Source organism: Budorcas taxicolor, chromosome 22 (genome assembly GCF_023091745.1).
Source record: "Budorcas taxicolor isolate Tak-1 chromosome 22, Takin1.1, whole genome shotgun sequence".
NCBI lineage: Eukaryota > Metazoa > Chordata > Mammalia > Artiodactyla > Bovidae > Budorcas > Budorcas taxicolor.
Window position 1 is genome coordinate 21115312 of NC_068931.1, and position 26464 is coordinate 21141775.

General features: G+C 45.0%; 1 protein-coding gene across 4 annotated transcripts in view; it reads right to left on the reverse strand.

The window, feature by feature from the left end:
• FHOD3 (formin homology 2 domain containing 3) overlaps positions 1-26464 on the reverse strand; it is a 530296-nt gene that overhangs the window by 127876 nt on the left and 375956 nt on the right. For 2 of the 4 annotated variants that reach the window (XM_052660257.1, XM_052660255.1), the window contains exons 11-14: positions 13878-13970; positions 10615-10944; positions 9921-9995; positions 5312-5425 (exon numbers count right to left, since the gene is read on the reverse strand). In XM_052660257.1, the coding sequence (XP_052516217.1) occupies positions 5312-5425; positions 9921-9995; positions 10615-10944; positions 13878-13970 (612 nt within the window). The remainder of the gene's footprint in view (positions 1-5311; positions 5426-9920; positions 9996-10614; positions 10945-13877; positions 13971-26464) is intronic. The other 2 variants (XM_052660256.1, XM_052660258.1) reach the window with 2 other exon arrangements.

Genomic DNA, 26464 nt, shown 5'->3' on the forward strand with positions numbered 1-26464 from the left:
TGATGCTGGGAAAGACTGAATGCAAAAGGAGAAGAGGCACTCAATGGACATGACTTTGAGCAAACTCTGGGAGGCAGTGGAGGACAGAGAAGCCTGGCATGCTGCAGTCCATGGGGTTGCAGAGAGTCAGACACGACCTAGTGACTGAACAACAACAAAATGGAAAGAGAACGAAGGTAAATTTTTAAGTGAAAAAAAAGCAGAATGCGGAGTAGTTTATATAGTGTGTTACTATTTGTGTAAAGCTACATTAAACATTAACAAAATATCTCTGGAAGTACTCATAAGGAATTGCAAGGAGCCCTTGCTTTGGGGAAAAATAACGGGGTAGGAAGAAGCTTCACTTTCAAACTGTGCAACCTTTCACACCTTTCAAATGCTATTACATACATGAAAGGCCCATATAAACAATAATACACAAAATTTAAAGTTGCAACTTTAAATTTTTATCTATCCCTTACTATCAATTTTATTTCTAAAGGAAGCATTACTACTAATGTCTATGCTTACAGTCTTCCAGAAAGTCAGAAAAACTCTGCTGGGATGACTATACAAGGTAAACAATTCCCAAACTTACAAGCACTCTTTTTTTTTTTTTTTTTTTAACAATTGAGCTTTGATTTTTATTTTGTGTCCAACTCTTTGTGACCCCATGGACTGTAGCCCACCAGGCTCTTCTGCCCATGGGATTTCCCAGGCAATAATGATGAGGTAGGTTGCTGTTTCCTTCTCCAGGGGATCTTCTTGGCCCAGGGACTGAACCCACATCTCCTGCATCGGCACATAGATTCTTTATCACTGTGCCGCCTGGGAAGCACTGTTACATACGTATATGTACACTTAATGAGTATAATTGTTTTACAATGTTGTGTTAGTTTCTGCTGCACAACACTGTGAATCAGCTATGTGTAAACATATATTAGGGCCTCAGCATTAGTGGTAAAGAATCCACCTGCCAATGCAGGAGACATAAGAGATGCAGGTTCAACCCCTGGGTCAGGAAGATCCCCTGGAGGAGGGCATGGCAACCCACTCCAGTATTCTTGCCTGGAGAATCCCATGGACAGAGGAGCCTGGTGGGATACAGTCCAAGGGGTTGCAAAGAGTCGGACACACTGAAGCAACTCAGAACGGCACATACATGTATTAGAACAGCACATACATGTATTAAGGACTCCTGACATTAGTGTGTAAAGCAGGCAGGTGACTGGCATTTACAGTAGACAACAGCACGAATGCAAGAGGGGAAAGTACTTAAGGCACGTACTGGCAGGTCCACAGAGAAGTCCTCCCTGGCCTCCTAAGATCTCCAAGGTGCACCCACTGAGCTCTCAGCATCTTCACTTGCTCATGACCACCCCCCCCCCCACCCCCAGCTCACAGCACAGGGGCCTCATTCCCAGAGCACTTACTTCCCAGCCCCAGCACAAAGACGGATCCGCCTCAAGGCACCTTCAGCCCCCAGCACTGGCCTCACTGTTCCCTTGAATTCCCTCAGCAGCTGCTGTCACAACACCGAACAAGCGTGCAGCTGCCACTTCTGAAAAGGCCCACCAGAGGGGGATGTCACAGTAGGGATGCAAGAGAGGATGCGCTCAGGCCAGAGCCACAGTGACTGCCCTGCGATGATTGTCTGCCTGTTTGTTTTATTTGAATACTTGAAGATGAATGGTTCAAATACTCTTGTAATTTTGTTTTCTTTTAAAAAGAAAATATTTAGAATGTTTCCACTCAAAAAGCACATTTTCAAAATTGAAGCATTTTAGAAGTCTGCTTTCATTAAACAGTTGCATCTTGTATCCCTGAGGGCTTCTGCAAATGGTTCTGGCCTTCTTATTTTGTTTTGTTTTGGTACAACTCAAGCTGCAATTTCATGAAAGTTAATGCTGCACTCTCTGTTTCTAAAAGAGCCCTGTAAACAAAGCTGTAACAGGAGATGTGGAGAAGGGTTCATTTTAATACCCCTGCTTGACTTCATTTGTATATTGTTTCTTCAGCTCTTCCTTTCTAGGTCAATTTATCATTCCAAGTTTTATTAACATCCAACACACTAATATGCTTGGGAAAAATATGAAGACTCTAAACTTACAATAATGCCCAGTTGTAGTCCCAAAGCGGGCTGACCTGCCTGAAGGGGTGTTTTAGTTGGCATGATTTTCCTAGGACTTCAGGGAAGTGAATCTTGTTTGCAAATCAAGGAAAAGGGTTTCTAGAACTCCCCAGTAATGCATGGGGCCTTGTCATGCTGTTTATTTGTCCAGAGTGTTCTGACAGAACAATTGGGTTCTCATTGCAAAAAACCAATTGTTCATAAGAGTGCCATGCTTTTCCTAAGAGATTTTCTTTTGAGTTTCAATAATAAGGGGTATATAAAACATCTCAAGGATAAATCTTACAAACCCTCCTGAAGTATATACCTCCGTCAAAACAATCCTGTATCTTAATAAGACAGAAAATATTTGTAAATGTAAAAATAGATTATGGTGATATCCAAAGAATCCAGTTGTTGAAGAGAAAAAAAAAAGAAAAAGTCAAACTGTATAAAAATAAATATTATAAATATGACTGACATAACATGCTAGGGTGGTGAGATACGAATATGATTTGGAGTTAGGGCCTCTCGTTTTTATTGGTTTTTATACTCACAAAATATAAGCTGGCAAAGTGAGAGTAGAAAGTGGTGATGTGGCCAGTACTGGTGGCTTTCTGGCCTTAATGGAATGGCACATCTGATGTTTCAAAGTCGCAGATGGTGATGGTTGAAACGAAAGTCATGCAAATGGAAAGGAAGTAAGAAACCCTTTGCAGCTTTCCCCACTGGCGGATACAGTGATACAGTGAACTTCCTATGGCAGCAGCGCACAGGGGAGAAGAGGCAGCTCAGAACAGGAGGGGTCCCTGCCTCGGCTGCCACCCAGCGACGGGGTCTCAGTGTGCCGGCTCCCTCTGAGGGATTTCAACCCAGTGCTTCTTTCAAACTGAGGACCACGAGGTCCTCACCCCACCAGCACCGGAGCATCTCCCGGGGTGTCAGACACTCCTCAGGCCGTGTGCACCCCAAGATGAACATCTCCATCCTCGCGCTGCTTCTCGTCCCGCATCTTCCCTCTCAGTACCTTGTTTCTAACACCCGCAGGCTCCCCTGCGTCCACCCTCCCAGCAGCAGCCAAGTCTGCACAGACCCGCTGCCCCTTTCCAGCCCCGAGGCCTCTGCCGTTCCCGGGCAGGGTCACCTCTCTCTGACGTAGAGGCAGCTTCGAGCAGCCCTGGTCCCTGCAGCTTTGCCCCACTGGCTCCATCTGCACTGTGGACCAGTTAGTTCACGGCACCAGCTGTTTCAAAACCCTAACAGCCCAGGGCCTTGGGATGAAGTCCAGCCTCCTCCAGGGCACTCAAGGTCTTCTGGGATCCAGCCCCTCTTCTCCCTCCCCCACTAAATCCCCCCAGCCCCTCAGGGGACACTCAGCTAGCCCCAGCAGGAAAGAGGCACAGGCAGGATCCTTCAGGGTTCTGAGCTCCCGGACCTTTCAGCTCCAACGGGACCTGGGTTTCCCCATTAGGACCTGGGAACAACGTTCCCCCAGAGGCAAAGGCTTGGGAAACCCTTGGACCTCCTGTCCTTCCAATTTCTCAACCTTAGAAACCTCCAAATTGTCCACAATGAGTGGATAATTCACCTGGATCCTTCAACTGGCATTCACCGCGACTCTTCCACAGCCTAGCCCCAGGAACTACAGCAATAAATGAAACCTGCGTCCTTGCTCCTAAGGAGCTGGCGACCTAGCAAGTGTGAGAGAAGCGAAGTAATATCAAGTCAGACTCTAATATTCCTCACTGCAGCCTCAAATCTCACATCCCACAGGACAAAGGTTCTCTTTCCGGGTGACCTCTCTAGGAGCACAGGAGACCTCAGCTGATCCCCAGAACAAGTGCCCTAGGGTGAAAAGCAGAGATTTCATGGCAATCCATCTGCTGCCTTATGACCAGGACCAAGCCAAGGCCAGATGTGACCAGCTCACGGCCACACTCGACTGTGCCACCTGGGAGTCTGACACCAGGGGGTTTAGGTACCATTTTAGAAATTAAAGGTGGTGTGCGGCCAGGCAACCCATTTCTCCCAAAATCTCCAGTCAGCAAAACACCCTTCAGAATATACTGGAGACCAGGCAAATATGGATTTGTTTTAAATCTGGGATTAGAGGCAAATGACCTCTGTGAATTGCTCATTTCTGAATCTCTGATCATTCACGAGCTGCTGGACATTATATCTCATCATTGTACATTGTCACTTTCACTGGACGCACACAATGGGGTTCAAGCGTACTTTATCATCTGCTCAGAAAACCACCCTCTAAGGTGAGGATTGACATAATCAGCACATACCCTCAGGGATTAAATAACTTCTCAGTGAGAGAACTGGAACCCGAGCCAGTCTCCTCTAACTTGGTGCTCTTGCCATACAAGGGAAGCCGTTTTTTATTGTTCTGAAATTACAGGCCTTACCTTTCCCTTGTAAACACATCCTTGTGCAATCCCTTCCTTCTAGGAGTAATAATAAGTTCCTTTCTGGTGGTCTAATTAATACTCTTGCCAAGTTAAATTTCACCCACGGACCCATATAATTCATTTGTTTTCTGGTAGGTCCTGGATTAAAAGAACAATACCTTAAAGGGCCCACTCCCTCCTGATTTAACATCGAATGAATCATTCAAAGGCGAAAACGGATATGTCTAACACAAATTGCAGGGTTAACACAAAATCTAGAACAGTTTTTAAGGGGTGAATCGAAACATTCACATTTAAATATTTAAGAACAAATCTGTATAACTATCTTTAGTATGCTGAGAGAGAAGACAGTATTAACAATAAACTACCACCTCTAAAAAGATAGTTATATAGTACAGTGTGAGAGAGAGAAAACAGTCTTACTTTTGGACTATACTCTGTCAAGGGAAATATTTCAGATTTTTTTTTTAATTTATGCTTTTCTTTGGGGCACTCTTTTTTAAAAAACCTTCTTTATTTTGTAATGGGGTATAGCTGATGAACAAATAATGTCACGATAGTTTCAGGTGAACAGTGAAGGGACTCAGTCATACATATACATGTATCCATTCTCCTCCAAACCCCCCTCCCATCCCGGCCACCACATAACGTGGAGCAGCGTTCCCTGTGCCATACAGTAAGTCCTTGTTGGTGATCCAATTTAAATACAGTTGTGGGTACATGTCCATCCTAAATTCCCTCTGGGCACTCTTAAACTGATTCCCTTTGCTTGAGGACAAGGAAGCGGTCAGTACATGCAACCCACCTTTCAGGCCTGGCCTCCTGTGGGGGCGAGAGGGATGACGTGGGGGTGGTGGGCACGCTGGATCCAGATGAGGGTCTCGAGGAGTGATGAGAGTTGTTGCCAAAGCTGCTGTATCTGAAGAGTACAGAGGGTTAGGTTGGGGGCAGGAAGGGACAGAGAAATGAGTACAAGTCACTAGATGAATAACACTCGGCAAACTGTCTTAATTTTTACAAGAAAAACAGGTCTAGAAAAGGTAGCACTGTTAGTGATCACCCTAACTTAAAGAAAATTACTAACTTCTTCATTTTTATTATTTCTTACTAGAGAAGCTTCCCAAAGTCCCAAACTGCTAAGTAGCAGGTTATGACAAAGGGCTTACACAAAATCCTCATGTTTCCTTTCTAAGTGTACATTAAAACTAGTTGCTAACATAAATAGAATCCAAATTGCTTTGAATTGAATCATGAAGATTTTTCTTGCTTCTAGGATTAAACCTGAGTCTCCCGCACTGCAGGTGGATTCTCTACTGCTGAGAAACCAGGGAAGCCCAGGTGGTGGTACTGATGCTGCTGCTGCTAAGTTGCTTCAGTCATGTCTGACTCTGTGCAACCCCACAGACGGCAGCCCACCATGCTCTGCCATCCCTGGGATTCTCCAGGCAAGAACACTGGAGTGGGTTGCCGTTTCCTTCTCTGGTGGAGCCACAATTAGTGTTAATTCAATCAAAGGTCTGCAGAAAACATCAGACAACTAAGGAAACATCTTACTAAAAAATTCTCCTTGAGGTGTTTCTGAATCAATTTCATTCACTAGACGCCACAGTCTCGTTGCATGCCCAGCAATCAAGGAGCAACTCTCTCCAGACCTTCTAGCCTGGCCCGCCACTTAGAGGTGCACATAGCCAGTGTTTTCCACCCAACACATCCTCAGAACCAAAATGACAGCCACTAAGTTTCAATGAGCTTTTATCATCTCCCAGCCAACCCTGACAAGTTTCAGGATTTGTTAAAGTCTAGGGTTTCCTTGTTTTTTCAGAATAGCTGTTCTTTAGCTAAGGTGGATTTAGCTATTATCAGCAGAGCTTTGTCTTACAACCTATTCAGCGACAGGGCAGGGCTGACTCTTTCTTCTGACTTGGTTAGGACTCACTACTGGAGTGTGCGGGACCCCAAGGGTTGCTACGATGAAAGTGCCCAGAGACCTTCCCATACACAGTGAATCCAGTACACGTTCCCACCAAGAGAATCAGCACTAACCATTCTAGGAAGCCATTTATCTCAAAATATGGACACCCACCGACCAAATAAGTCTACTTTTGGGGAAGTTACATAACCTTACTCACAGTGATTTATATCCTAAAAGCATTACACAGGAAGATTCTCACTGGCGCCTCATTGAGATCATGGCAAAAAACTGGAAACTACCCAACTAGGTAACAGTGTGAGGATAAGGAAGTATGATGTAACCCTCACTGATGGAATGTTATGCAACCACTAAAAATGCCTGCCAATTTATAAGTGAAAACATGGCATGTGTTCATAGTGTGTTTATACCTGCACACATGCTGCACGCAACATCAGTTTATAATATTACACAGTACATTTGATTACAATTGTAAAAAAATATCCTCAAAGGTAAAAGAGAATGTATAGAATAAAGCATGAAATAAAGATCTATTTCAAAAAGTGGAACACAGAAGTAAAATTTCAGATTTCCTTAATGAATTACTATAATAGAACCTAAAATACTCATATTACCCCCAATCTATCTTGCGTTGCTAAGTCTGCTGTGCTGGCTTCTTATTTGTCTTTCTGCTACCATGGGTCAGCTTGCGCTGAGTACCAGGCATCCTGGCAGGCAGATGGGGACTCACAATGCTACCCCACCACTCTCCCCCGTTAACACACCATCTTCATGGCACTTGGTTTCTGGGCATTCATCTTCTCATCTCTTAAAAGTCCCAACACACTGCCTGTCCAGCAGGTTAACTGCTTCTTCTCTGAGTGAGTGTTGGCTTGATTTTTCAAGTCGTGGTGGTGGTTTAGTGGCTAAATTGTGAATGACTCTTGTGACCCCATGGACTGTAGGCTGCCAGGCTCCTCTGTCCATGGGATTTATCAGGCAAGAATACTGGAGTGGGTTGCCATTGCCTTCTCCAGAGGATCTTCCTGACCCAGGGATTGGACCCATGTGTCCTGTGTCTCCTGCATTGGCAGGCAAATTCTTTACCATTGAGTCACAGGGAACCCATTATGTCAATTACACCTCAAGAAAAATATTAAAATAAAAAATCATAGGCCATAGAGAGGAGAGAAAAGCAAAGAACAAGATGATGTGAAAGAAAGGAAGCAGCAGAGAAGGGAGAAAAAGCCCAGCAGGGAAGAGGAGAGAAGCAGCAGGCAGTGGGCCCTGCTCAGGAGGGAAGGAAGCTGCCCCAGACCTCGGGATCCTCTGGGAGACAGGTCTGGTTTCAGCCCTGCATCGCTCAGCCGTCTCGACACTGAGCTTGTTATTCTACACAAGCATCTAAAACCATCCCCTTCCAGACCAAAAGTGGGCATCCCGGAGAATGTTTTAACAGGATTACTTTACTAAAATTATGTCTCAAAAACATTATGGAAATAAAACAAGCATAGAGTTATTTCCCCTCCTTTAGTCTCTCTAATGGTTGAACAATTAATTCGACTATCTCATAGTCTGTCCAATTTTGCATCTCAATTTCAGCTAAACTAATTGAATTTACTGCACAGAGTTTTTTGTTTTTAAAAAATTCTTTTTAGTGACTAACTGCTTGGTTTCTATTATAACCTATTCAATTGCAGTCCACTACTGAGCAGTCAAATGCGTAGCCATATTGACCTGGGACAACCACAGTAAGTGAACATCAGAAAATTAATAGGTACAAACAATATTTATACAGTATTCAAATTCCTATCAAGTAATTTAAGAACTATAAACTTTCCTCAGTTAAATCCAAGCTGATCCTCATTCACAAGCATGCGTGCATGCTCAGTCGTGTCTGACTCTTTGCTACCCCATGAACTGTAGCCTGCCTGGCTCCTCCGTCCATGGGATTCTCCAGGCAAGAATACTAGAGTGGATTGCCTTGCCCTCCTCCAGGGGATCTTCCCGACCCAGGAATCGAATCCACATCTCCCGGATTTCCTGCACTGGCAGACAGATTCTTTACCACTGAGCCACCCGGGAAGTCTCACAAGCATGAGGCTGCTTTTCTCAACTTATGTGCATATTTATTTTGGCCAGTTTCACGTTTCTATTGCTCTCATCCCCCAGGACTGTGAGTGGTACTGAAGCCTGGGGCCACGTGGGAAGGACCTGGGCCCAGGAAAGCCCCGTCAGGGCCTGTGAGTCCATCACCATTCTGGGCTAACACTGTCCTGCTAGGGAAGATGAGGTTGCCAGGTTATCTTTCTTCCAGGCAAATGTGTGGCTCATCACTTGTACACAGATACTATTATCAAGGGACATAAGAGCTATGTCAGATGCGTTTCATGAAAATTGTGTGAAAGATCACAGTAACTCAGAATTTTAGACCTAAAAGAGACTGGTAGAGAACTTGGTGTTTAGAGGTATTCAAACAGGAGGTCACATACTCCTGAAAGTATACAAAGCCATTCTGGCTGAGTAAGCCATCTCCACTTACCAAACTGCTCTGTGCCTCCATTTCCTCCCTGAATATACATGGGCCATCAGTTAATACTGATTTTTATTACTGATTTTGGACAATTTTTAAAATATTCAAACTCTGCTCCCCATTCTCTGCTCTGCAGAGAGGTCCTGATCCAGGCATCAGTGAAGAGCAGGCACATAGGTAAGCTGACAAACACCTGCTGAAAATTCCCTGAGCATTTTTGATTTGCACACCTCCTTCCCTCGGCCTCATCTCCAATTGGCATAGGAATCACTGAAGCATCCACATGTAAATAATGCAATTATATTAGCCAAGACATGGAAGCAACCTATATGTTCATCAACATATGAATGGATAAAGATGTGAGTCAGATATATATCAATATGTACAACGGCATATCAGTCATAAAAGAGAACAAAATAATGCCATCTGCAGCAACATGGACGGACCTAGAGATTGTCATACTAAGTGAAGTAAGGCAGGAAAACAAACGCCATGTCACTTAATAATACATATGGAATCTAAAATACGATACAAATCAACATATCTATGAAACAAAAACAGACTCACAGATATAGAGAACAGACTTGCAGTTTCCCAGGGAGGGGGAGAAGAGGGCTAGATTGGGAGTATGGGGTTAGCAAAGGCAAACTATCATATACGGGATGGATAAACAAGTGCTACACGATAGCACAGGGAACTATATGCAACGTTCTATGACAAAAAATAGTCAAAAAGAACATGAAAAAATATATGTATAACTGAGTCACTTCGCTGTACAGAAGAAATGAACACACTGTAAGTCAAGTGGACTTTAATAAAAAATTTTAAACATAATTACATTAATGCCCAGGAAGTGATTCAAAACTGCAACTGTTTGCCATCTCACAGGAAGTTATGAGCAGAAATCACATATATTAGAATAAAAACTGAAAGCTACAAAAAAGAGAAAGGAGATAAAGAAAAGACACCCACCTATTGGAAGAGAAAGACCGGAAGTTGTAAGGCTCGGAGGCAGAATAGGTGCTCAGATGGAGAGAATCAGAGGAACTGTGAAAGGAAGGAAAACCCACTCAAAAGGCTGCCTGGAAAGTTGGCGAAGCCCCTCGCTGCATTCTGCAGATCAAGAGAGATGGGCTTGGGGTGGGGGGGCGTGCTTTAGATTCAGACATCATGCTTATGTTTATAAACCTTACCTCCATAAATTCATTTTTAGTAATGGCATTAGAATACAAGAGCTCTCAGCTGGCACAGACAGGATTTTCCTCTGTGTGTGCTAAGTCGCTCAGTCTTGTCTGACCCTCTGCCATGCTATGGACTCCAGCCCACCAGGCTCCTCTGTCCCTGGGATTTCCCAGGCAAGAATACCGGAGTGGGTTGCCATGCCCTCTGCCAAGGGATCTTCCCCACCGAGGGATCGAAGCCGTGTCTCTTACACCTCCTGCATTGGCAGGTGGGCTCTTTACCACTAGCGCCCCCCTGGGAAGCCCACATTTGGCCTGCATGCTGTAATTAGCGAGTGGTCAGGGACTTCACACAGCTGCTGCCCTCTGCTCTGACCCGAATTCACACAAACACAGTGCAAGACGAGCCAGAGCGTGCAGCTAGCACGCCCGTGTCACCTTCCCCTGGGCAGCCTCTCGCAGGCCACCACGTGGGCCGGATCTACCTGCTTTCCTGCTGGGACTCGGCTTCCTTCTCCTTGGTGGACAAGGGCGAATCCTCAAAGTCATAGGAGAAGAGGTGGAAGGGGCTGTGGGGCACGTAGGGCAGCTTTTCTCTGCTAGGAGACGCCTTCGGGGGAGCAGGTGCAGTGGAGGGCCGAGAGGCCGGGGTGGGGCTGGGGGGCGGCCGCAGGGCGGGCCCCGAGGACGCTCTGTCCGAGGGGGTCCCCGCCGCAGCACTGGCCGGCAGCGGCGTTCCCGGCGAGGCAGCGGCAAGGGCTGCATCCGTTCCGGTGGCGGTGGCGACCTCAGAGGCAGGGTGGGCCTCGCTGCTGCTGCGGCAGCAGCGGAGAGGAGAGGGGAAGGAAGAGAGATTGGGGAGAGAGGGAGCCAAGGTTAGGAAAGGGGAAAAGGACGTGTAAAAACATTACCGGCAGGGCCGCTGGCTTCAGAATCCGGCTGTGTTTCTTGACCTGCCGCATAGAAGCCGGAAACCCCGCTTTTCCCAATAATCCTGACACCCTGGGCTGGCCATTCTGGGAGGTCAGACCAACCTGGCCTCCAAGCAAACAGGGGCCTTTGTGAGCGGATCTCATGGGGCCTCAGAGGCTCTTCTGCACCCGCCCTCCTCACCCCTCAAGGGTCCCCCCACCCCAGTTGTGTTGGTACCGAAATTTCCACAATTTGAACTTCATTTCTTTGTCTGGCTCAACAGGGGGTCCTCCTCCTAAAAAGCCCAGGCTTGAGGATGAGGTATCCCACAAGTTCCATACTTAGGAGTTAGGGCTTGTGGATCCTTTCCTGAAAGCAAGTGTGGAGAAGGGAAAACGGTGCCAGCAGGACATGCAAAGAACCTGAAATGAGGGGCTGGCAGAGTGAAGACACATTTGCCTGGTTCACAGGCTCATTTTCCCTGGGCCTCCTCCACCACTAAGCCCTAGACATCTAGACCCCTGCAGGCAAGCCTGACTCTGCCACGGACAGTCATGGAGACTTCTACCTTCAGGGGCTGGATTCAAAACACTTAGATGTCTTGAGGCCCACCTCTGTCACTGGAGTTCTGTGCTGTACTTAGTCGCTCAGTCGTATTCGACTTTTTGCGACCCCGTGGACCTTAGCCAGCCAGGCTCCTCTGTCCATGGGGCTTCTCCAGGCAAGAATACCGGAGTGGGTTGCCATGCCCTCCTCCAGGGGATCTTCCCAACCCAGGGATCGAACCCAGGTCTCCCCCATTACAGGTGGATTCTTTACTCTGAGCCACCAGGGAAGCCCACTGGAGAATCTACCTTAAATTCTGCAGTTTTCAAAACCATAGTCCCTTTCCCAGAGAACTTGACTCCTGGCCATCCATGCCCATTTGGGAATGGAACATGAGCTATGGTGTTTTTTTTTTTTTTCTTTCCTACCTCAAATTCGGAGCTCCGTCTGTGTATAAGAGCAGGGATATACTGGTTCCCCTGGCTCAGAGGGAGAATGGGATGAGACCCTACTGCCGTGCTCAGGGCAGGCCTGGCACAGGGGGTACATACAATGGTACACACACGTGGCGGGTACACATGGCAAGCATCCAAGGAAACAGCCAGCAAGACGAGGGCGCAGTGGAAGACACCGGCCCACAGAAGGAAGCGGAACATTTCCCACCACTTTTAAGCCTAGTAGCTTGACACCAGGGAGCAAGCAGCATCACATCCATGTTAATGAACACCCTGGCTGAGATCAAACCCTGGGGCTTCACGTGCACACCTTCTGCTTCCTGGAACAGAGAAGTCTAATCTGTACAATCTCTGACGAAGACGCCCTACAGCACCAGTCGTGCCATCAAAGATACTGCACGGGTAGGATAAACTGCCGTCTATCTGCATCAACGACCACCCCGTGTAAAGGCAGCAGTGGTAATCAGGATGCCTTTAGAGGCTGCTCTTCCATCTGGTCTGGGGGTGCTACTGAACTGTTTAAGTCACGGAGGGCAAAGGGCTTGTGTGGGTGGAGGTCACACCATGTACACTTAAGCACATGGGGAGCCACACAGGAGGGTCCACATTTTTCTGTGGCTCATTTTCAGCCTAAGGTGGGACTGTCATTTGAACCTCCTTCTTTCCCAGAGCATCCCTAACTAAAGTCACTACCCCCGAGCCTGGCACTCAGCACAGGCCAGGGAGGGGGTGCCCTGGTTAATGCCCACCTTTCTGCCCCTCGCTCCCGAATGGGTACCTCACTCTCTGTGGACACCTAGTGGTCATTCCTTTTCCATATCTACATCCTGCTGGTTTCTTCCTGGACATTCCCCAAGTGGGGAAGCAGTTCAAAGAGGATTTGGGCATTTCAGCACATCCAATGGGCCTATCTGAGAACTTTTACATGTGCTGGTGACCCGGAGAAGCAGGTCACGGCAGCAAAAAATCCCATTAACTTTGAAATTGGTAAAAGAAAGATTTTAGCCTTTTGACTTTGCTTATTTGTGGAAAAACTAACAGCAAAAATATCAAAGTGCAGTGTAGTCAATCAAGTGAAGGAACTGATTATAGAATTATTTTTGAATATCAGAAAATGAAAATTACCCGTGATCAACTTTTATGTTTCATACAGACCTCATTTGGGAGGAAATACCCACCAAATTCACAAATATCTGCAAGGTGCCTTTCTGTTAACATTGTTTGAAGACTATGCACCTTGGAGAGGTGAGTAGAGGACAGAAAACTCCCCCAAAGGGCTGCATAGCTCTGAGAGTCATTCTGGGCATAACAATAAATGCTGGGATTTATTTTATTTTTTTCTGTGTTGTATGGGGGTGAAAAGTGGTCCTGTTCATTTGGATACAAATCAAAGTGCATTATTAATATAGCAGTCATCCACATATTTTAGACAACATTATACTGGTAAAATTAGCAAGAAGAAGGGGACACGTGGAATTATTCTTCCTACAGGGCAGAAAGGGTTAAAATTTTCTGAGCATCTTATTAGTTATTGTCAATGTGACTGGGCCCAAGCACTCAGGGAGGGGACAGTGGGGAGAAAAGCAGCTGGCTGTGTCTTCCATTAAGCGTGGTAAGGGAGGCAGTGTTTGAGTAAAAAATACAGTCCTCTAGGGAAAACATGCTCAGTTATATTTCTAGGAAGCTAGTCACTCTGGGGCTCTGTGTGCAGGGAGCCAGTGAGGAAGGGAGCCAGTGAGGAAGGGAGGAGGCTACTGAAGGATGCTGCAAACTCTCCATCAGGAAGGAGCCTCCAAGCTTTCAGTGGGAGCCGGGGAGGGTCCAGCCCTCGGTACCTGTCCTTGCCCTGACAGGGGGCATCGTCCTCTCTCTCTTCCTCTGAATTGGGCTCCGTGACTGGCTGCTCCTCCTCCTCCTCCTCCTCAACCCTGAGACAAGGCCAGGAAAAGAGAAATGCACACAGACACAAGATGGAAAAGCGAGATAAGCATTACAGACAAACAGGAAGATGGAGCCAAAAAAAAACACAAACCTCCAGCTGGCTGAAATGAAAAGAGCACACTTAATCTGTTAGGAGAAAAGGAGACCGTTCTGAGATGGAGAAATTTAAGTGTGGGTCGGAGATGCAATCACCTGACCCAAGCCAAATTTCTGTGTTGAGCTGGCTGGATGCAACTACCCTGCACACCCCCATCTGGCTCCCCGCAACCCCCCACCACATGGACTCAGAGCTGCCTCTGGCCTCAGGCTGGCCTCCCAGGCAGTTCTCCCCCTGCACGGGGAAGGTGCGGTGGCTGTCCTGTGGGCTGCCGGGCGCCGGCAGGGCCCAGTCCTCACGTCTCCACTGTGTTCCCTCCAGCACTAACCTCCACGTGGGTGGGTGGTTTCTGCATGTTACTCCCTCATTCGCAGTAAATGTGTCTGGGGGTGGGGGCTGAACCCCCCCCATTTCAAGGGTTAACACGTGGCCCAGGTGGAATCCATCCAGGCCACCCCTGGGATTTCTCCTGGTTCCTTCAGGGATGAGAAGGTACAAGGACACTTTAAGTTGAGTGGAGGAGGGCTGCCTGTGACTGATGATGGTCCAAGAACAGCAGAGTTGGAGAGAGAGATGGGAAGGGGGGATGGGGAGAGAGAGAAGAAAGCAGTCCCCATGACAGTTTTAATACTTGGATCTAAAATACTTCTGAAGCTTCACTAACAGAAGATAGTAACTTCTCCTTTGCACTTGAGATAGTTTAACTTGAGTTTTGTTCCTGCAGCTACACAAGGACAGACTTTGATAACTGATTCATTTCCCTCCTTGGCCTCTAAATCCTGTCGACATGTGACTTCTGTCACCATCCACGTGGAACACCCTGAGGGCTTCTTAATCCCTTGTCAAAGGGATTGAAACAACTGGACTCCGATGACCTCCATCTTTGTTCACTTCAGCCCCACGTGCTGGATTTCACTGTCACACCGAACTAGCTCCCCTCGGAAAACCTACATCCAAACGTCTACACCTGCACCCCCTCTCCCCAACCACAAGCCCCTGTCCTCCAAATCTCCCATTTCTCTCCTCCCACCGTAACTCTTCTGCAACCTCAGTGTCCTCCTCCATTTCCTAGAGGAAGACTGTCCTCCACCAGTTCCTTCATGCCCTCAGTCCCCATGAACTGACCAGTCTCACTGCACCCATCATTTTGCCAAGATCTTTAACTCTTTTGCCCCACTGTCCTTTAGTCATGGTTTTTACTTTTCACTGAAATATAAAATATACACAGACAAGCACACAAATCACTGAGGTTTCACAAAATAGATGCATCCATGTAATCAGCCTTCCTTCAACGCTCCTGTTTAATTGCTTCCCTCCTCTACCTCAAATGGCACAGGTCAGCCTTGCCTGATTTTATTCTCCATCTAAAGGAATCATACTGTATCCAGCTTCTTTTGTTCAACACTACACTTGTGAGAATCTTCTATACGGCTACATGTACTTGAAGACCATTCTTTCTCGTGGCTGTATACCATTCTCTCACATGAATACACTATAATTTAGTTATCCATTCTACTGTTGATGTTAACCAGGTACTTTTCAGTTTGGGGTTATTTTGCATAGGGCTGTTATGGATATTGTCATAGATGATTTTTTAGTGTTTTTGGTCATAAGATATGCTTAAGTACGTCTTCATTAGAAACTGTCAAACAATTTTTTAAATGAATGAATGAATTTACATGGCTATAAATAGTCTATAAGCATTCTGGTTTTCCCCACATCCTTGCCAAAATTTGATACTTTTGCCTATTTCATTTTGCCATCTAATCTGAGGGTGAGGTCTCATTGTAGCTTTAGTTTGCTTTCCCTGATGACCAATGAATTTGGGCACATTATTATATTTTTAGTACCTATTTAGATACCCCTTTTTTGAAGCTTCTAAGTACTCTGCCTTAAGAACCCGTAGGTTGTCTTTGAGTTCACTTTATGGTGTCTTTTAATAAATGTAAGTTCTTAATCTTAACGGGACCCCATTTATCATTTTTCACTTTGAACAGTTCCATTCAGTCACAAAGTTCATGTCCAACTCTTTGTAACCCAATGGACTGCAGCATGCAAAGCTTCCCTGTTTCTCACCAACTCCTGGAACTTGCTCAAACTCATCTCCATCGAAATGGTGATGCCATCCAACCATCTCATCCTCTGTCACCCCTTTCTCCTCCCACCTTTAATCTTTGCCAGCATCAGGGTCTTTTCCAATGTGTCAGTTCTTCTCATCGGGTGGCCAAAGTATTAGAGTTTCAGCTTCAGCAACAGTCCTTCCAATGAATATTCAGGAATGATTTCCTTTAGGATTGATGGGTTTGATCTCCTTGCAGTCCAAGGGACTCTCAAGAGTCTTCTCCAACACCACAGTTCAAAGGCATCAATTCTCTGGCACTCAGCTCTCTTTATAGTCGAACTCTCACATCCATACATGACTGGGAAAACCATAGCTTTGACTAGATGGACCTTTGTTGGCAAAGTAATGTCTCTGCTTTTTAATATGCTGTCTAGGCTGGTCATAGCTTTTCTTCCAAGGAGCAAGCGTCTTTTAATTTCATGGCTGCAGTCACCATCTGCAGTCATTTTGGAGCCCAAGAAAATAAATTCTGACACTGATTCCACTGTTTCCCCATCTATTTGCCATGAAGTGATGGGACCAGATGCCATGATCGTGGTTTTCTGAATGTTGAGCTTTAAGCCAACTTTTTCACTCTCTTTCACTTTCATCAAGAGGCTTTTTAGCTCCTCTTCACTTTCTGCCATAAGGGTGGTGTCATCTGCATATCTGAGATTATTGATCAAATTTTCCTTGTTTACTAAGAATTTTTGCCATATATGAGTGCTGAAGTCTATCAAATGCTTTCTTTCCATTCACCAAGATAATCATATGATTTTCCCTTTTCTCCGTAAATGCAAAGAATTACATTGCTTTTTAAAATGTGAAATCAACCTTGCATACCAGGAATAAATTCCACTTTGTTACGTTATCCTTTTTTTAAAATATAAACATCTTGGTTCTATTTGTTAATTTTTTATTAAGAATTTTTTAACTGAAGTATCACTGATTACAAAGTTATTAAGAAGTATATATATATATCTTCTGGGAATAGGTTGATCAGTAATTCCTCTTTCTTAAAATGTGCTGATCAGGTTATGCAAGTCTCATAAAGAGGTAGGGCAAAGAGGGTGACAGCTGGGAGGTTAAATAAAAAGAGATGGATCCAAGAAAGCTTAAAACAGATATGGCTGAACTTACTGACTGATTACATGTGGCAGGAAAGGAAGAGAGAAGCATTGATTCAACCCCACGGTTATATGTCTCATACCTCGATTGAGGGGTATGTATATCTGTCAGAAACGAGGCCAGTGAAATGGTGAAGACAGGATTTCTCCTGTAATGCCACAAGCCACAAGTGAGCACACCTCATCTGTCCTTCTGAGTCTTACAGCTCACCCTCACAAACCACAGTCCTTTTTTCTTGGTAGTCCTTTTCTGCTCTAACAGCAGCCAAGTTAAAAACTGTACCCTCAACCTTCAGCCAGAGGCTACCTTCCCTCAGCTAGATGAGGAATTTGCAAATGTTATTACTTCTGGTCTGCCCAGAACCCACAAATCTCTACCCTGCCAACCAATGGGCCTCTCCTTTTAAACACAAAACATGGAGCACCTCCCTTCAAAATAACTTGATTTCATTTGCTCCCCCAGGTGCTGCAGTCATTTATAAGCAAAGTCTTCTGCAGCTGGAGAGGTTCAGAGTCAAGCTGCATAGGTTGTATTATATACCAGCTCCATCAGTTCAGTTCAGTTCAGTCAGTCATGTCCGACTCTTTGCGACCTCATGAATCACAGCACGCCAGGGCTCCCTGTCCATCACCAACTCCCGGAGTTCACTCAGACTCACGTCCATCGAGTCAGTGATGCCATCCAGCCATCTCATCCTCTGTCATCCCCTTCTCCTCCTGCCCCCAATCCCTCCCAGCATCAGAGTCTTTTCCAATGAGTCAACTCTTCACATGAGGTGGCCAAAGTACTGGAGCTTCAGCTTTAGCATCATTCCTTCCAAAGAAATCTCAGGGCTGATCTCCTTCAGAATGGACTGGTTGGATCTCCTTGCAGTCCAAGGGACTCTCAAGAGTCTTCTCCAACACCACAGTTCAAAAGCATCAATTCTTCGGCGCTCAGCCTTCTTCACAGTCCAACTCTCACACCCATACATGACCACAGGAAAAACCACAGCCTTGACTAGATGGACCTTAGTCAGCAAAGTAATGTCTCTGCTTTTGAATATGCTGTCTAGGTTGGTCATAACTTTTCTTCCAAGGAGTAAGTGTCTTTTAATTTCATGGCTGCAGTCACCATCTGCAGTGGTTTTGGAGCCAAAAAAATAAAGTCTAACACTGTTTCTACTGTTTCCCCATCTATTTCCCATGAAGTGATGGGACCAGATGCCATGATCTTTGTTTTCTGAATGCTGAGCTTTAAGCCAACTTTTTCGCTCTCCTCTTTCACTTTCATCAAGAGGCTTTTGAGTTCCTCTTCACTTTCTGCCATAAGGGTGGTGTCATCTGCATATCTGAGGTTATTGTTATTTCTCCCGGCAATCTTGATTCCAGCTTGTGTTTCTTCCAGTTCAGCGTTTCTCATGATGTACTCTGCATATAAGTTAAATAAGCAGGGTGACAATATACAGCCTTGATGTACTCCTTTTCCTATTTGGAACCAGTCTGTTGTTCCATGTCCAGTTCTAACTGTTGCTTCCTGACCTGCATAGAGATTTCCAGTTATGTGACCTTGGGCCCCACTGTCCTCATACCAATTTAGGATATCAATGGTACCTGCCTTCTAGAAGGACTGGGTTAACATGTAAAGCATTTTGAAAAGGAGTGGTATATAGTGAACTAATCATCATCATCATCACTGACTTTGAGGTCTTCTTAGGAAATCTCTACCATCCCCCACTAATGGATACTCAGAACTCAACTTGATTCACTAAGGAAGAGTCCACAGCACTCTGCAAAGCATTCCCAACCACTGGCAGATAGCAACACCTTCCCCTTTATAATTTCTACCTGTGCAAACTGTGTATTTTTGATCCTTCTCTCTTGCACGTAGCTGTCATAAAGATGTATTGTTGTTCAGTTGCTTAGCCATGTCCAACTCTGCGACCCCATGGACTGCCCCATGCCAGGCTTCCCTGTCCTTCACCACCTCCCAGAGCTTGCCCAAACTCATTGAGTCAGTGATGCCATCCAACCATCTCATCCTCTGTTGTCCCCTTCTCCTCCTGTCTTCAATCTTTCCCAACATCAGGGTCTTTTCCAGTGAGTCAGCTTTTCACATCAGGTGGTCAAAATACTGGAGCTTCAGCTTCAGCAGCAGTCCTTCCAGTGAATATTCAGGGCTGATCTCCTTTAGGATTGACTGGCTTGATCCTGACAGCAATTCTGATCTACATCCCAAGATGTTTCCTCTTTGGGCTCAGCATCTTCTGATCTTGCAATAAATCTCCCAGTGACTTGTGCATATTACAGCTTTACTATCATGAGTGGCCGAGCAGGACCAAGGACAGGCAGCACAATGACTCGTTCAGGAAACCCACTTCCAAGAAGTCCCACGGTCAAAGTGCTGGTGGTGCCCAACAACTCAAAGCCATGGAGAAGGAAATGCCCTCTCGAAGGGCACCAGATTTTCCATGCTTGATTTTATTTAGTCTCATCCTAATGGAATTAGTCAAACAGAATGATATTTTATGCAGATGATACTTAAGACTGAAGAAACAGATCAGACAATTTTGCTTTTATTTGAATTTTCTCTTAAAATATGATTTAATTTTGTTTATACTATACTAAGGCATTCTGGGTCTTCGGCCTCTGGCTTTCAAATACCTCTGGGGTATTTTGCTTGTTTGCGATTGGTGAGGAGTTACTCGAGGGCACAAGCTTGTTCAGCACCCATCAGGTGGCCCCCTTTTTACCATACACAGTTCCAGGCTGGAGTCCACCCTCTTCACATGAGAAAAGCAAGTGGCCCACAGAGTGGCCAATTCTGCGGGGCACAGTTTCCTTCAAAGCCAAAGCAGTTTCCCCCAATTTGGGTCTCAGGCTGCTGGCATGTTCCTCAGACTTCAAAAAACAAGCAGAAAGGAAAACGGATGTTGCAGAGATGTTTTAAAAGTACAACAGACACATTTTAAACAGCATTAAAGCATATTCTAAGACGAAAGCAATCAGGAAGTCGAAGAGCTAAAGCAACGCATTCAGAGCAGGCAACCCACTCCAATATTCATGCCTGAAGAACTTCATGGACAGAGGAGCCTGGCAGGCTACAGTCCATGGGATCGAGAGAGTTGGACACGACTGAGCGACTAACACACGATTCATATCAAGGATATGAAAAAATATTTAAAAAAAACAATAAAAATACAACTGTAAAAGTGAGCAAAATACATGATCATGGCCAATAAATTTGTATGAAATGATATCTGAAACCCAGAGTTTAATATAAATCAATCAGAACTGCAATGAGGTAATATTTTTTATCTGCTTGGCAAAATTAAGAAGTCTGAAATAACACCAAGCAGTGAAGAGAATACAGATCAACTGGCTCTCAGATACTGTTGTTAAGAGTGTGCATCAGTATAACCACTCTGGCAAAGTAACTGGCACTATCGTGTCAAGGTAGACAATTCATATCATAAGTGTGATTCATATCACCTAGAAGCAGACTGCTATAGCCTAGGGCAGTGCTTCTGAACCGGGTAATTCTGTCCTCCGAGGGACATGCTTTGATGTTGGGAGACATTTAGGCTTATCCTGCATCCTACAAGGCACAAGGCAGCCCTACACAGCAAAGACATATTCAGTCCAAAATGTTAACAGTACCAAGCCTGAGAAACCCTGGGGAAGCCAAAGTGTGTGCAGAGGATGCGAGTCTGAGAATATTCTCCGCAGTGCTGTTTGTAACTGACAAAAATGTAAACAACACAAATGCTCCCCAATGGGAAAAACAGTAAATATATTCTGGTACATTCCAAGCAGAGGAAACGGAAGATTTCTGCATCATGTGACAATGTGGATGAACACTGAAAGCATAATGTGGACTGAAGAAAACAACTGCCAGGAGACCCTACAATATGATAACACTTTTTATAAAGTTCAAAAGGCAAACTTATATGACATACTATTGTTTTATATATAATATATATGCATATCTGATAATGGTAAAAACAACAATAAGCCCATAAGACAATGCTAAAGGATATTTAAAAGTGCTGGTTACCCAGGTCCAGAGATTTGAAAGTTGGACGTTCATAGTGAGTTAAGGGTAATGCCCTGGGTTTCTGGCTAGACTGTAGTCTCATGGATATTCTTTATATTAATAAGTAAATCTTACATAAAACAAACTAGGAGAGGGCCACACGTGGACCAATGATGCCAATGTACCATGAACTAAGGATTATGATTAATTCAACTCTGAACAATTCAAATTTTTTAAACAAATTTTTTAGAGCTGTTTGATCTTCATAGCAAAATTAGGCAGAAGGTTCAGAGATTTCCCATGGTAAGTAACAATTCAAACATGTTTTAAAAGTAAAGAAGTGTAACTACGGGGCAAGAGTTCTCTCTCCACTTACCCAACAATTATTTATTGAGCATTTATTATGTGCAAGATGCTGGGGTATAGTGGTTAATAGAGGTTCTCACCCTAAAGTTTACAGGTCTGTGGGGGAGAAAGACATCAATTGCACCAGGAAGTATTCAAATGAGAAAAACTTCTGCAGTGCTGTTGGCCAAGTAGGAAATGACCAGAAGACAAGATGGGACTTTGCACACGACCCTCTCCTGCTCCAACATGTATACCCTAACCTTAGGGTGAAGTCCAACCTGCCTAGCAAATACCCCCATCATCTCATCAGCTTCATCTCCCACTCTTCTTTCATCAACTTCCTCACCCTAGTTTTAATCAGTTTATTGAGCTGTCCACCCAACTCCATGGGCATTTCAGCTGGGAGTCCTTGAAGCAGCCATTCTCTCTGCCTGGAGTTACTCCTCCTGCTCCGTTTCTCTAGCGGACCCAGTCCACAAGGACAGCCAGTCTGAGTACTCACTGCCTGTGGGAGATCTTTGGCCCTGCCAACCTCACATGGTGCTCAGCATGGAGACACTTGCTGTGGATGGTCAACAGACAGAGTGGCCAGAACTGGGAGGTGACTTGGAGATCTCCCCCTATTGCAGATAAGAAAGTCGAGGTCCAGAGAGGGTGAGATCACACAACCTGCCAGGAGGAACTGCTGACGCCATGAACTCAAAGCAGAATCCAAATGGGTTTCATGGCTCCTGCATCACTGCATGTTTCCACCTAAGCAATAGTGCCTTGGACGGGGCTTCTCGGTCCTCCTTGCACGGGGCTCAGACAAGACCATCTAGGACACAGCCACCAGAGTGAGGAATGGGAGACCTGCCCAGTGGCCCCGTCACCCTGGACCTGCCTGGTTGCCCTGAGGGGAAATCAGTGTCTTGACACAGGTGTGATCATTGTGGCAACTCACTAGAAAGCTCTATATTAAGGTTTAGATAAGATGTAGACATTTTAAATGCCCCCATTTAGTTCTACAAAATACATATGACATAATTAGATGAAAGAGTATTTCACGGAAATAATGTGTTACTGTGAATGTGATTATTGCCACTAATTTGTAAAATTAATAATGATTAAAATGGTAAATTTCATGTTATATATATTTTTTTACCACAATAAAAAATTAAACTTTATCTTTTAAAAACAAACAGAAAAAGAAACAGCGTGTTAAATTTATGTCAGACAAAGTGCCCCCTTGGGCTCCATCTGTATCCCTCAGCAAACACTTCAACTGGAGTTTGAACTTAGCCTCCCAATGACTCACACTTTCTATTCACTTCAAGGCTGTTTCTAGGCTACCAAGGCCCCAAGAAGAGATTTAAATTTTTCCAATTAGTGATCTTAATCAGTTAAGACATATCTCTGACCAACTGGAGCAGTGATTTCATTCAAAAACAGAGGTTTGTTATCCACCAAAAAAGAAGACACTTCCCTCAAAAGGTTTTTTGCCAGCCAAAAGGATGAAAAGGGATCTAAGCGCCGCTGTTGCTCTGATGTTTCCATAGTGAGAACCCAAAGTTAGACAGGAAAATATTTATTGTCCCTGTAACACTCAAAGTTTAGAAGGAGTATTAAACACAGGCCATGGATACTGAATATACCTAGTAACTGGCCAACCAACCAGAACCTTAATGCATAAGCCATTATTTTGCTATTTTGCTTTAGAATAAATTACTAATGGATCAAGCACATTATTTTTGCTGAAAACATGGAGAAGTTGAATATAATAGAATTCCAGTCTGCACAGCATAAATATCAGTAGAAAAAACACAATTAGTAGCCTAGTTGCAGCCTTATTTAGGAGTAAAACGAATCAATCCAGTGAAAACTACAGACTGTGGGGTGCCCCAATACTTTCTTTTGTGGGTACTTTGATTTCATGTTTTAGAAAAAACTTTATTCCAAGCCAGAGATACTATCTAATTGCCTTAAATGTCTCTTAGAGGCCTGAGAGAGCAGAACAGAAACTAAGATGAAGGTAGACTGGAATTCTCTGTGACCTTTTAGAAACAGCAAGGATGCCAAGCACAGGCTTGGCAGAGAGTTTCAGAGGTTTCAGAGTGATCGTTTCTTTGTGGTTGGAAATAAATGCCTCTTCCCTTTAAGGACTGGAAGAAGCATGAATCTTTCCTTCTTTCAGATTCTTTTCATGTATTCAGGTGTAAAGGTGTCTACCAGCTCTGACCCTTTGTCCATCACAGTGAGACTTCATTCCACCTCTAGGAGAATCAGTGACGCCCTGACACAGACCAACCTGGACCACAGCGATGGCCCAAGTCCATTCTCATCAGGCTTGGAAAGCTCAACATTAATCGCCTTAGAAATCAGTGTTTTCTCAATGTGAATATGATGTTCCTGTGACCACTGTCAGCTCACTGAGCACGTGTGTGAGATAAAAATGACATTAGGCCAGGTCTCCCTTTATTTGGATCTCTCCTTCTCAGTTTCCAGAGTTAATTCCCAAGAAGCTCCTTGCAAAATGCTTCCCCAACATCATCTCTGCCCACTCCACACTCCTTCTTTTTTTTTTTTTTGCCATGCCAGATCTGCCCTCCTCAGCCTACATTTTCAGAATTTTATATTTCCCTGCTCATTCAAAAGACTTACTACCAGGCTCCCTCCATAGACTCCTGTCAGAGATACGCTCATTTCTCCTTCCACGACAGGATTTAATCAGCTCAGCTTAGTAATCATTAGAAAGCCCCTGCTCCATATCCCAAGGGATCCTGGAATTGTCAGGGATTTAAAAAGAGAGACACTTGCTCTACAGAATGGCCCCTCCCACCCCCATACCTGTGTGAATGGCCAACAAAATCAGCTCTGCCAGAAAGCGCTGTGAACAGTCAGGACATGGATAGGCATGTGTATACTATAGGAAATGGGGCACTTTGCACAGATCAAGGGCTTGACACCAAAAGAAGAAAAATCTCACAGCAAGTCAAAGACTTAACTAGAAACAAGAATCTTTCCTTTTCTTTGAGGTATGTTCACCATTCCCATAGCAAAGGGCTTGCCTGTTCCTGCAACACCACACCAAATAAGGCTACTCTGGCTTGAGAAGCATTCTCATTTGAAGACGACCAAGGTCAAGGTTCACTGACTCGGGAAGTAAGTCACCGTCTCAGTTTCAGACTTCCAGGAGATGGCAACTCTACACTTTATCCTTTCACTTCTCTACTCATGTGGTTTGCTTTCCCTGGGTTACAGGGGGTGGGGGAGAGGGTCAAGGCCCAGGCTTCACCCCTCACCTGCATGTGTATGAGTTTCAGTTCATGCCTATCCAACTGCCTATAGGCAGTTCTACTTGTGACCCAGACTTCTCAAACTGAAAATGCCCACAGCTTACTCGGTGGCCTTGAGCCATCCCATGACCCTAAGTTACTGGTTGTCTGGGGATCACCCCCAAACTCTTTCTTCTTCCCCACCATACAATCCACCCACCTTCCCACAAATGATATCCATCCTATACCTCATCCCCTTCTCCCTGTCGGGCCCCTCCACCTCTCTCCAGATTGAGGCCCAGGCCCCCCCGTTCCCTGTTTGCTGTCGGCTCTCCTCCCATGCGGTCTCTGTGCTCCCCTCTCCCAGAGGGGTCTGGCTGAAACACTACCTCGATCTCACTTCTTCACTTAAAATTCAACAGTAGCTCTGTTCGTTTTCACAGTTTTGCTGTTGTCTTCAGAATCTAGAAATCTAGAATCTAGAAAAATCTAAAAATCAGAATCTAGAAAAACCCCCAAATTTAATGCAGCAAAGTCCAAACCCCCAAAGAAATATGTAATCTGGTCACAGTGAACCTTCTGAGAAACCGGAAGTGCTGTCACAGAAATCAGAAGGAAGCTTTGCAAAGCAACCACCCCCTTGTACCTTTTGCTTCTGTCCTTTCTTGGTGCAGGTTCTCTCAGTTCCAAGTTCATGGCCCTTTGCCTCCCACCCAGCCATGTTCCCTACTTTGCTGAACACCCTTTGCCATTCAATACTCAAGAGACCACAAAGGGCTTCCTGGAGATTGAATGGTAACTTGGAATCACTGGCTATATTCTAATCACACCTACCTGTGGAGGTCACATCCCCTGCTGGTGAATCTCATTAGTGAATCATTACCATCAGATAACCCTACCCAAGTAGCTACTTGCTGCTCATGGTACCAGTGGTTGTTAATCCAGTTGTGAAATCCTCTAGCATGTTCAAGCCAGTTCACAGAATCTTCTCATCCATTCCTACCCATACTTATTTAACAATTACCTTCTTTAATAGAACAATATCCGGGAAAGCTCCAGGGCATGTAGTGACTAGAATAACACTGGGCTAGTCACACATTTGCATTGCCTTTCTTGACTCACCTGCCACTCTATTAAGGAGGGATCATCACCTTGAGTTTACTGTGGAGGAGACTGAGGCCAAGCCTGGGGAGGAAGCGGGAACTGTAGCCGAGAAGGTCATGTCTGTTCCCTCAATAACCTCAGTGGCTACTCCTATACTGCACTTGGCCAAACGCTCCCCAGAAGCCAGGACTCAGGTCATCCAAGTGATAAATTTTGCAGGTTAACACCAATTATGCAACACCTACTGTAACAGAGAACAAACCCGACTATGTATAGAATCTAGTCCTTTAGCACTAACCTTTGTGCTCAGTTGCCTGTGCTTAAGCATGCAGGCTCCATACCTTTTGTAAAAGATGTTGTCTATCGCCTGAAATATACAGGGTGGTCCATTCACAAAGCTTTGCCTCCCAGGCTTGGGAGGTTATATGTTAAAGG